Source organism: Platalea leucorodia (genome assembly GCF_965183815.1).
Source record: "Platalea leucorodia genome assembly, chromosome: 2".
NCBI lineage: Eukaryota > Metazoa > Chordata > Aves > Pelecaniformes > Threskiornithidae > Platalea > Platalea leucorodia.
In genome coordinates this window covers 121085126-121097482 of record NC_138824.1, presented here as the reverse complement: position 1 = coordinate 121097482, position 12357 = coordinate 121085126, and the positions used below count along the sequence as shown (strand labels likewise).

The 12357-nt window shown below is 36.0% G+C and overlaps 1 protein-coding gene across 4 annotated transcripts in view; it reads right to left on the bottom strand.

Annotated features, from left to right (window-relative positions):
• CBLB (Cbl proto-oncogene B) overlaps positions 1–12357 on the bottom strand; it is a gene marked incomplete at its 5' end in the record, with an annotated part of 135595 nt that overhangs the window by 44614 nt on the left and 78624 nt on the right. For all 4 annotated transcript variants that reach the window (XM_082336900.1, XM_082336901.1, XM_082336902.1 and 1 more), the window contains 4 exons: positions 1384–1471; positions 2999–3136; positions 5498–5619; positions 9743–9899. In XM_082336900.1, coding sequence (XP_082193026.1) covers positions 1384–1471; positions 2999–3136; positions 5498–5619; positions 9743–9899 — 505 coding nt within the window. The remainder of the gene's footprint in view (positions 1–1383; positions 1472–2998; positions 3137–5497; positions 5620–9742; positions 9900–12357) is intronic.

Below are 12357 nucleotides of genomic sequence, written 5' to 3'. Positions count from 1 at the left end.
ATCTAGACCTGCAGCCACTTTTATACCATCTTTTCATAGTTTAAGCAGCTCTAGTGACAGCTTTACACTACTGCAGTTATACATTATTTAAGGCAGCATTCACATAGTTCAGACTCTGTTGAATTGCCATCAGAATTAACTCATGGTGTCCTCATAACTACAAGTTCAGAAGCAACTGGATTCATTCAGTGAATTCAAAATACAACATGATCGGCTTGTGAAGAAAAAGGTAATTGCTGAGAATGTCTAAGCTGCTTTTTCTTTCCTTGAGGAAAAGTAAGGATACGGGTCTAGAAAATTGTTCTGTGCAACACAAATACCTGATATCTCTGCATTACTCTTTCATTACTATTTTAAGACTGCAGGGAAAAGAGGGAAGTCAGGTAAGTGGAAGTACTCAGAGTTTCTTCAGGTAATTGTTTTTAGGAATTCTCTTACTTAGGAAACAGATATTTCCATAATGGTATTCCTGATAATACCGTAGACGGTAATGAATGCTTTTCTAAAGTATTTCTGGAGGTGGAATGCACATAGAGGACTCCGAATTACAGAATATTCAGCAGGTCATCCAGTCTGTTCTGAAGAAATGGAAGACCATCTGAAACACTATGGCTTGTATCTAGTCTGATGTCTTTCCTTGAACATATCCTCAAGTCTTCCTGATGCTTTTGTCAGCAAAAATACTCTATACAGTATACCTTAACCTTCTAGTGTTAATTTCAGCACCATTTTTAATCAAGCATTTGTCTTGTGGTGGCTACTTCCCATTAGTTGAGTATCAGACATCTGCACATTAGTTTATCACATCATCACTTAACAAGACTACAAACACAGCTAGGTATTCTAATTTCCTCTGCAAAGTGTCTCGCTTTAGGCACCTAATTATTTCTGTTGCTTTTCCCTCTCATGCATAACAGACAAAGAAGAAAGGAGAGAGACCCTGGAACTGGTATCTTTGTGATATATGAACTATACTCTTCCTCCAGGACTTGTCAACAAACTGTACCATTCCTATTCAGGCTTCAAAACTACATTTGATCTTGATTCTACTTCTGTATTCCCATCTGCTATTGGCAAGGAAACATCAAGCTACATAAACCTGTAACATAAATATCAGAAAAATCTTTAATAACCATTAACACATTTCTCACTTGGAAGAGGCTTAGAATAAACAAAACTTTTCAAGACATGCCGTCTGCATCACCATCAGCTCTAGAGTTTAAAGGATTATTATCCTGTTCTTCATCTAAGCCCTTCTATCAACAATATAATTTTCACTCTTATGAATTTATTTCTCACATTTTAATAAAAGCTTATTATCACTGCTAGATGAGATACTAAGGGAAGTGAAGATTAAGAAATAACTGACAAACTGCAACATACCTGTGTGACTTTTATGTGATCATGTGGTGTGGGTTCACATAATCCTGTCAAATCAGGATTATAACTTCGTCCATCTGGGAACAGATAGCTGCATCACAAGAAGATTGTTATATATATATATATATATATATATATGCATATTTCTTTTGCTTTATTAGCTAAATAATATGTATGAAATTTCAAAGGGGCAGAATATATATAAGTTACAGGAAACTAACTAAAATGCATCATCTTTCCTCAGCCATCTTTCTTATCTTTTGGGTGCAAATGAATTGCTACGTATGCATTTTGACACATGCTCAAGTCTATTTATAAAAGCACAGGAAAGATTTTGACATCACATGCATAGCTACCACCAGAATGCATCTGAGCTTTGATTAGCAGATAACTTTCTGGGGGTAGCTCAACAGAATATTATTTTAGATCTTCATTTCACTGTGAGCTTATACTTGCGTACGTTCCTAGTGATCTCTCCACTGCAAGCATCACGCTTGGTGACTCTATAGACTATTTCAAGTAATGGAGCAGAAATAGAAGGTAACACACATTTGTGTATATCTGTGTGTATTATGATATATATAAATCTGTGCATATTATGACAAAAATCTACACTGAGAATCCAAGATGCAGACTGGACTGTAAGCAAGAACTGATGGGAGCATTTCAATCCTGTGGGAAATCAAGAATAGGTTAAATGATATTACAGAGACCCTAAGTTGTTCCGTATTTATGTTACTTCTAACTTGGAAACAGTTTCTTGAAAGTCGTGTTGTTAAGTCACACTGAGAGAAAGTTATATTTACATAGGGTACAAAAACTTCACTCTGCATTAAATATTCTCAGCTCTAGTTTTTGTTTGCTCAGTTTTTGTCAAGTAGAAGCAGTACCATTATAAGTGTGTTTTTTATTGCAGGTATGAAATCATCATACCTAGAAAAAAAATTACTGGACTGTGCAGGACTGAGAAAAATTGCAAGATTGTAAAGGGTTTCTCAATCTTTTTTAGACGATTGATCAATTTTCCCCTTTTTTTTTTTTCATTATGATCACGTGAATATATCAAAACATGTATCCCAGTGAAAAGATTCAGACACCAAAAATTTGTCTGTTACTTCAGCCAACCTAGTACAAATGTACTACTTCTCCCTATAAACTTAGAATCTCTTATAATTATAAATCTTTTCAGTAAACTATTAGAACCTGGAAAATGTTCTGGCTGCACAATATATAAAAAAGCAATTACATAGCTTTCAAATCATTGTCCAGAGTTAGACACATGAGTAACTGGCAGTAGCAATTGTTCAATAATCTTAAGTGCATTTGGGAGTCTTGTGGGGGTGGGAGAGGAATCAATGTGACAGCTGCCCCATTTTATTTTCTCCTGGAATTTATCTGCTATGAGATATGGCTTTGGTTAACTTTGGTTAATGGAATTACCTGGAAACAAGTGTTTTTCAAATGAATAAAAGGGATGGTCCTTACACTCCGAAGGAATGCTAAACACCATATCCAGATTCTCTGTTTTAAAGATCTTTAATAACTACCCATATGAGCTTTAGAAGAAGAAGAAAATCAGGATTTCATACCTCTGGTGACTATAGGAATTTGTACTTACAATCCTTCCCGGCTGCCATCAATCAAAGCTTGAAACAGAGGCTTATTGTGAGGTATGGTCTGCAATATGTTCCCATCGCCAGTCACGTATCCAATGGCCCACTGTCCCAAGCGAGTGCAACTCAGTCTGAAAATGTAGCTTGATAAAAACAGCATGAATAAAAAGTCAGTATTAATCGGAGTTCAGCAAAACAAGTGAAGAGAGCAAGGATGGCCTCTGGTTAAGACACTGATTAAGGTCTCTGAAGATTTGGGTCAGATGCCCAATTCTGCCCCGTGTTCTTTGTATCACCTTAAATAAACCTGCATCTTTTATGCTGTCATTTCCTCATGGGCAGAACTAAGGTAACAGTAGCACCCTACCCCCAGCTTTTCATTTGCTTGCTTTTTAGTTCTCAAAGTGAAAGCTGCACATTCACTGTGAATAGCCCTATTACATATATTTAGGCATGCTCATAAACCTTTTCGAGAATAGTGTATTACATTATCAATATTATCAAGTCTCCATAGCTACAACATATACCTTTTGTGCATACACAGGCCAATCACTTGAACGAATGGGAGGGGAAATATAAAACATCTTTAGATGCAACAGAAATGTGAATAATGAATAATAAAAACTGCTCTGCTAGCAATGTTCATTTTGTGTGTACCGGAGGAGGTGAACAGGACAGAAGAAATACCACTTTTACTTCAGAAAATACCAGATAATACCAACCCAACTGGACTTAAATTTAAATACTTTTGTGTGTTACAGGTGATAGCTGGGAGCATACATAACGTGGACAGAGAGCACAGTAGATTACAGGCAACAGTATCAGGCATGTTTAGTTCTTCTTACTAAGAACTCAAGTCCCTTTCATGTCAGACACCATCTTGTATGCAAACACCTCATTCAGAAAAGCGTCCCACAGTGAAATACCACAAACTCAATTTTGTATTATAGAGCAGCTTTTCTTAATTATACATCAATATTTTATTTCCTTCCAAACTGCTTAAGATGAGAAATCTTAGCCTCCCTGAAGTCTGGCGTAGCTCTTACAACCTTCAATAGGGCCAACATTACATTGAAGTAGTAACCATTCATTTGAACAGAATCTTGTAATTTCCAGGATTTTAGACAGATTAAAGAAGCAATTTCACTTCATATCTCCTCTTTCACACTCCAGCACTTCACCTAAGCAATTCAGAAAGTCATTTTCTTTATGCAATAGGAAGTTATCTTAAAACTAACTCTATTTACAAGGAACATAGAGGCAACTTGGGATAATTTCTTTATTACTTCTCTTTTATAATCACAGCATCAAAATCAATAATACAGAAAATACTAAGTATAGCAACCACTCTCAAAATCAACCTAGTTATCTGACTTCCATAATAGTGTTCATGAGTGTCTAGCTAAAAATCAATGTTATTCTACTGGAAACACAAGATTCTTGTATATATGCACTTGACCAGTCAGGTAACTTAACAAGATACAGTATATTATTTGCTAAAAATCAAAAGAAACCAAGTACAGAATGTGGGTGTAACTGTTGCTAGACTTCTCTAACGAGTTTCAAAATGATGCACTTTTAACTACGTATACATGTGATCCTGCAGCAAAGTTAGATAACTAGACATTAGGGGAAAAAGCTTCATAACTGAAAGGTAAAACTAGCAAAATGGAAGTTAACTAACAGAGGATTAAATCCATTAGTGAATTTTTATTTCTCTAATCTGAGTGAAGAAAAAAATAGGACAACAGAAGTGGCATAAATGGTAAAAGTTCAGTTTGAATAATTCGGTATGTATAGCACCAGAAATTATTTTAAAACTCTACGCATCATGATATTTAATCTGACAGATTCCTTTTCTAGGTGCAGAGTTGGTAATATAGAATCATTACTGGCAAAGAAAAAAAACTGAACATAAAAGGAACATATAAGCACTGATTAAATTCGTAATTTAAGTGTGCTACCATGAAAGAAGTTAAGATGATTTTTACTTTACTATTAAGCAACAATTCAATGCCAATTTTGAAAAGCAAATCATATTTTCAAATATGCTTTTCAAGAATGCATTGTTGCACCTAATTCAGAAGAAAGGAAATGCAATGTCATTTCTCTTTTTTCCCCTGTTTATTTGTACTTATTTAGACTTCCGTGTGCTAATACAATTTTTTTTTTTGCTTCATAGCACTGTAGAAGAATTATGGCATAAAAACCAGATCATGGTTACAAAATTCCTATGTCTTAAAATATAAAAGGTCAGCATTTTTTGAATGTGGAGTTCTGAGCTTTACCTACTACTTCTCTGATTCACTCTGTTACAAAAAAACCCCAACCAAATAAACAAACAAACAAAAAAACAAACAAACAAAAAAACACCTAGAAATTCACTCCTTCAATATTGCAGTGAGTGTAAGTATCACGCAATATAGAAGTACGAACGTAGAATAATTATGTAGCTTATGAGACAGCAAGTTTATTTGGAAAGCAATAATCAGCAAAATTCTCACCTCCCAGGCTTAGTGCTGTATTTTTGCAACCTCGCTTTCACCTCATCATATGTCAGGAATGCCATATATCCAGGATGCGTCACAGCTAAGAAGTTCCAATTCCTTAAGATTGAACCCCACGGCTAAAAAGAGAAGACAAACAATTAAACAGATGCAGCCAGGTAGTTACATATTTCTAATAGAACTCAAGTCAATTTGTCAGAGAGACCTACAGTGGTTTAGCTTCAATTGAAAAATACGCACTTTGGGCTAAAGGTCTAAATAGTAAAAAAGACTGTCCTATATACCCAGCTTTGCTACAAGGGTTCCTTCAAAAGAATTATTCCAAGAACACCAAGTATAAATTTTTGGATAAAGATTTTGAAGACCTTGAATTTAAGGGATCTCCCATTTGTAGCTACATAAAATATTAAACATCATATTTAGTTAGAACCTGGAGAGTATGGCTCCATGATGGTTTAATAAAAACAAAATTAAGCCTATTCTTGAGAGGTCCTGAGGCACTTTCACAGTTAATGATAAGTAACACTAACAAATGAAGCCTAATAAAGCCACTAATTAGAGCTGTCATTCCTTTTCTTATTCTCTACTTCTTGATTTCTTCAGTTACCATAATGATATTACAGCCAGAAAACAGAACAAATATTGACAGCACTTCATCACAGTCTTTGCTGACCTGAAGAGCAAATGGTTCAGAAAACTCAGTGAAACATGCCTGATATGCTATCACTTTGAAGAACACAGAACAGTCCTTTACTGTAAATGACGGATGATTTTTTAAGTAGTAGATTTATACAAATATATTAAGTGTTCACTGCCAGCATTTGGAGAGACAAGAAACTGCCTCTGAATGGTTTGGAGATTTTTTTTTATTTGTCAAAAGATCAAGGCAGATGAAGTTAAGCAACACAAGAGAAGAGGCTTGTGTTCTTGTGGGCCCTGAAAATTCCCTTTAAAAGGGCTTCTAAGGGCTAGTAAGGCAGAGATGAAATGCCTGCGTGGCACACTTGAGCAGAGTATCCTAACAGTTCTGCCTGAGATTATGATACATTTCCCAGGCAAACCCTAGCCACTAATTAAATGTGGTTGAACACCTGCTTTATTTTTAAAATTAATACTTCTTCAAATCAGACACATGAACTAGAACAGTAAGGTTTCAGCACAGAGGCTGTAAGAAACTTCAAGTTTTCAAATTTGTACAAAAGAAAGGAGAAAAGAAGTCACAATCCTAGATGCAACACCGCACCTTGCCAGCTCCTCTCTGCACCCTCACCGAAGATGGATGCCAGGAGGCTTCATCACGTCAAAAATTTTAGCTGCCCTAACCAGAGAAAAAAGGGAGTTGGCTCTTCCCCTTTTACCACACCAAGACTGACACTCCCTTCACAACAACACAGCGTTCTTTCTCCTGTTGTGTTACTCCAACGCATGCATGTAAATCAAAAAAGGCTGATTAAACACCCAGTACTTTGATGTTTTGTTGGAGCACGGTAATATAGGCCTGCTACAGTACATTATCAAATAAATTCAGTTAGCGTGCAAATTCCTTGGTTAATCACAACCACCAAGCTTCTAAGTTGACAGTAGACAGTATCTTCCTCAAACACTTGGACTCTCTACAGAGTATCACACTACTGCTATACCTAGAAAACGATGTGACGGTACGACTGAAAAATGAAAGGGCCAGAACTCATAGCTCGCCTTGTGCACACGAACTTAAGAGTATTACAAAAGCAGAAATGTTAAACGGGAAAAGATTTGTACACCTTCTCTCCTATGGAAATATTTTTGCATAAAAGGACAATTAACCGAACATGTTAACAGAGACAGAATGAAGTTCCTTTCCTTCAAAGCAGCTACACATTCTGCCGTGCTAACGTTATCTCTGGTCAGAGCACGCAGCACTTAAAGCTGTGCATGCATACAGAGGGGAGGCAGGGGGAGCAGCTTCACTTTTACAGGATCTCCACAAAAAGTAGTCTTGCTTTCTTCTGTGAATAAGCATCTTTATAAACACAGCTTTTCTGTAACACAACCCGCAGTTGGCAAAACAGTATTTTGATTACTTAAACAATTGGGATCTTCTCTCTGTGGGAGTATGCACACATAGCTACAGAAGCTGTTTAAAAACTAGAGAAGTAAAATGTAACCTCTGGGAGAGGTTCTCAGACCAAGTTCAGTGCAAGTTCACTTCAGCAGTTACGCAGCTATTGCACCAGTTGGTAATCTGTTTGGCGAAAATCCGCTCTCTGCTTCCTTGTTAAATTAGAAGTTTATCCTTACCAGTCTTCTCTCCTTACATGTACCAGTACTCTTTTTCTAGCACAAGGCACTGTAATGAATCAAACCAGCAGTGGCCTCACAAAGAAACTAATGTGAGCAGATAGTCATTGGCTTACAGAACAAGGAAAATAAATCTCATCTGAGGCTTCTGTCCTGAAGTTCGATGCAATCTATAGGACCCCAGATAGGGTCAGGACACACTGTTACTTCTCAGATCACTGACTTCTCACTTAATTTTATATTTGATGTATAGATTAAAACAAAACAAACAACAAAAAAAACCCAAGCCCTGTTATTATTTGCAAGCAGAATGATTAGGGGAAAAAATGCTACCAAAAGGAACCTTAAATAAACGCATTTGATAGAGAGGTATGTTGCAGCCAATGGACCCCAGACATCTTGCAGTCAAGTCTGGGATCAAGATTTAGGTTTGATTACTAACCTGAACACCATACCAGTTTGCCAAATACTGAACAAAAGGAAGAAACTTTGACAGAGTAGAAACTGATCCCAAAGCAGCAACGTTCAGACAGGAATGCTTCATCATATAAAGCTTCACATAAATGGCAAAGCATAGCGGGATTTTGCCAAAGCAGCATAAAGTACAATGATCTATGTTCTCTAGTTTATTATTTCATAAAAGAGAACCCCCAAAGTTTTGTTCAAATCTCCCTAACCTGGGTGTGTTTTAATAAGTGACCAATGTTTGTGGTTAAATTAAACAGAGAGATTACTGACACCATAACATTTTCAACTATGATACAGTTTTGACTCAGAATGGAGAAGAGATGATCAAAATCAAAACTCTGTAAACTAAAACCATCTCCTGCCAAATCTTAATATCAACTTCATAATGGCACCCTTTCCCATAACAGCAAAACCAAGAAAGCTAAGCAGAGATTATCACAGAATAACATGGAAGATGGAACAAACATGGCCCAGGCTTTGACATAAAATTGGTATTTTGAACATATCTCGAACAGGCTAAAGAACAATCATAGAATCATTTAGGTTGGAAAAGACCTTTAGGATCATCAAGTCCTACCGTTAACTTAGCATGGCCAAGTCCACCACTAAACCATGGCCCTAAGTGCTTGGATAACCCCTTCAGTGAAGAAATTTTTCCTAATATCCAATCTAAACCTCCCCTGGCACAACTTGAGGCTCTGTACCAGCTTATCACTGTGTGGGTTAAAGAAAGTAAATGATCAAATAAATGCTTTTATACCTTAAAGATTCCTATATACAAAAGAAATATCCGAAGTGACAAATTCAGAATCAATACACCTAATAGGGATGCAAACCAGCACAGCCTTCTATATTGATTAAAATACTTCAAGTGTGTTCTGTAGAAGGGACACAAGGTTAACAGAGGCACGTAACATACATGTAAGCTTGTTTCAGATAAACACTACCTATTAACAATAATACAATTAACGCTATTCCCAAAGATAGTCCTTTATTGTAAATAAACAGCAGAGCATTAATGGCAAAAATATGTTCATAAAGAAAAGAGTTAGGCCTACATTTAGCCTAAAAAAAAAAGTCACACGCGACTCTCCTTATGTGTTTGTAGAAACACTTCACGTAAGTATATATAGATACAAAAGCACAATGAAAACACAAGTAAAACTTATCTAAGTACCTGAAGGCCTACATTTCTAGGAATGCATTTAAGAACAGTGAAAAATAAGTAGGCAGCAAACACAAAGATATTGTAATCATACTAAATATGTGCAGAAATGAAGCAGGTGTTACTGGATGCTTTCAGGTTTTTAGATGTAGGTGTTGGTGCCCCAAACACCTCTGAAGGACTAAAAAACCGCACAATTTATTTCTGAATTCTAGTGTTTCAGTTATTTCAGTTTTTAAAAAAAATCCGCTTCCTTGGCCCATAGGTACTTGCCTCAGGGCACTAAGCTTCTCAAATTCATACAAGTATCTAAAATTTTCAAATCTTACCTGAAATAATCTAGTGAAGATATCAAATTCAAAAATTGAAATGTAGTCATTGCAGGTCAAGTCAATAGTAGATTTAAGAGCCATTGCTTCCAAACCAGAGCTTATCTGATGAACTTCATGAAGGCACTGCCTGAACACTTTCCATGGCACTATAGTTCTGTGAGAGGGGTGGAAATAATAAAGTTAATAAAACCACATATTTAAAATTTGATACCTCATTTAGACATCAGAACTGGACTTTTAAAGAAGTGGAACATTAATTTGGTTTCTCTACGGGAAAAAAAAAAAAACCAAAACAATCAAGTTTTCTGAAAGCAGCCTAAGCAAACGAAAGAGCAGGTTACCTTCCTTTAAACAGTCAAACAAAGTGTCATTTATTTACAATGATGAATATTCAAGCTCCTTTAGGAGGACAACAAAAAGAACACTGCAGAAACTGAAATATCCTACCAAGCAGGTGTAGCAACCAACCTCACACCTTCTCAAAGATAATGTAAAGGACCAGGTCTGTGCTTGGTAAAGAGCTCCTTCTTCACAGTCTCTCTTCTCAGAATGATAAGCATCAATTTAGTATCTACTGTGATGACTTTTTTATAGCTAAAGCTCATAAACACTGGTCAAGTAATGTGATAGCAATCAACCAAATACCACCGATACTGGTCCAAGGCCTGTCGTAGCCCATGATAGTTATGTGAATATTAGAAGACACATCTTCTCAGATCTTCACCTTCACACATTCTTGCAGGATGGGGAGTATTTTCAGAGAGTAGTGAATGTGGGAAAAGGTGGGAAATCAGAATAAACGGAAATTAAAATTACCTATTACATCCAATTATACAAAGCCCTGTTATGTCAAACTGTTTCTATTTGCATAGTCGGAGATAATGCAAATTAGTTATTTTGCCAACCAAGTGCTTGTATTTGGAATCTGACATGAGGCTGATCACTTGAAAGTGCTCTGTTTTATCACTCTCAAAACTATGAGAAATTGTTCAATTATAGCAGTTCTTCTTCTCATGTCATTAGGGTCAAATCCAAATTGTACAAAGCTACAACACCTTCTCTCAAAAAAGTTCTGCCTCACATTGAGGGCAGATTATATGATATTTCAAAAATACTTTAATTAACCAAAATATAACCAACATATAACTATGTACCAATATATAACTATTTTCAGGACTTAATAAGATCTCACATATTCATAGTAATATTCTGTTAATAACTGCTGAAATGACAAAAGACACAGGCCTCACAAACTTGTCAATATTTCTTGCAATTTTTATTAGTTCATATGGCCTTATTTTTATAAGAGCCAAAATATTTTATTCCAGTTTTTCTAACTATTTTCTTATGTGGAAATGTATATTACTTGGTAGTACAGTACTGTTGGAAAAAAAAAAAGACTGACTATATTAAGTTGGTCCTGCATAATAACTATTATGCAGTTAACCTAAATTGAAACAAGTAGTAATTTGAAGTACAACACTAAAGACACGCTCCTGTATTTCTACCACATCAGGCATTCACTACATTTGTAAGTGCAAAGAAATCTACTTGTTACTTGGAGGCTTATATTGAGAAAGTCATAAATGATAAAATGTGAAGTTTAATAGATCTCAGCAGATACTTTCATCTGTGTACGAAAAACAGGAAACCACAAAGAGCTGAAGAGAGATACCACATCAGATGCCATTTAAGAAAGAATGCACATCAAATTTTGATTATGGTAAAGAGAGAACAAAATGTTGCACTAAGTTCAGAGAACAGATGTCAGTGTTTTTGTGGTGTTAAAGTTGTCTTAGTTCAAGTGCCTACTGCTTATTCAGGTCCTGTAACCATGACTCTGAAATGTTTTCTGATTTTCTTTGTAAACCACCCTAAATGGTTACAGCACTGGGATCATGCTGAAATGGGGTTAGAGAAGTTTTTGGGGGATTTTTTCTTTTTTGGGGAGGGGTGGGGGTTGTTTGGGGGTTTTGTTTGTTTGTTTTGTTGTTTTGGTTTAGTTTTTTTGTTTTTGTTTTTGTTTTTAAATGCTTAAGACAATAACACTTAAATAAAAAACAACAGGGAACCTATCAGGAATGATTATAGCCATACTACACCTTAAGAACTGCTTTTTCATGCCTCACCTGAGACAGTTTCATGAAACCATGTTGACTAGATGCAATTCATAAGTAGGATCTTTCGCTATCTATTCACTAACACCCTGCACCCCCAAAACACCACTAACAACAGAGAAAAACAAAAGTCTTCAGGAGAGTACATTTTTAGAGCTCTGTTGGCTAGTACTTTGGCTAAGACAGAAACCAGATGTTGGGAAATGAGTGATTAGCTAATGAAATAACATCTAAAGTTATTTTGTGGGACTTGTCCAAGAACAAGTGTCCGAAAAAAGCCAATTTAAAATTCCCTAAATTAATAAGATTTTTTTCTGCAGCTTTGTGGAGTAGGTCTTTCATCTTCTGCTTTCTTAAGTAAAGGTGAGAATTGGTTGTTGAAACACGTTAACTCCTATTTCTCAGCAGCTACGTTTATACAGCTATCATTCCCAAATACATTGAAACAGCACCAGCCAGGGATCATTTCTCCCTGAACATCTCTCTCCAGTTCAT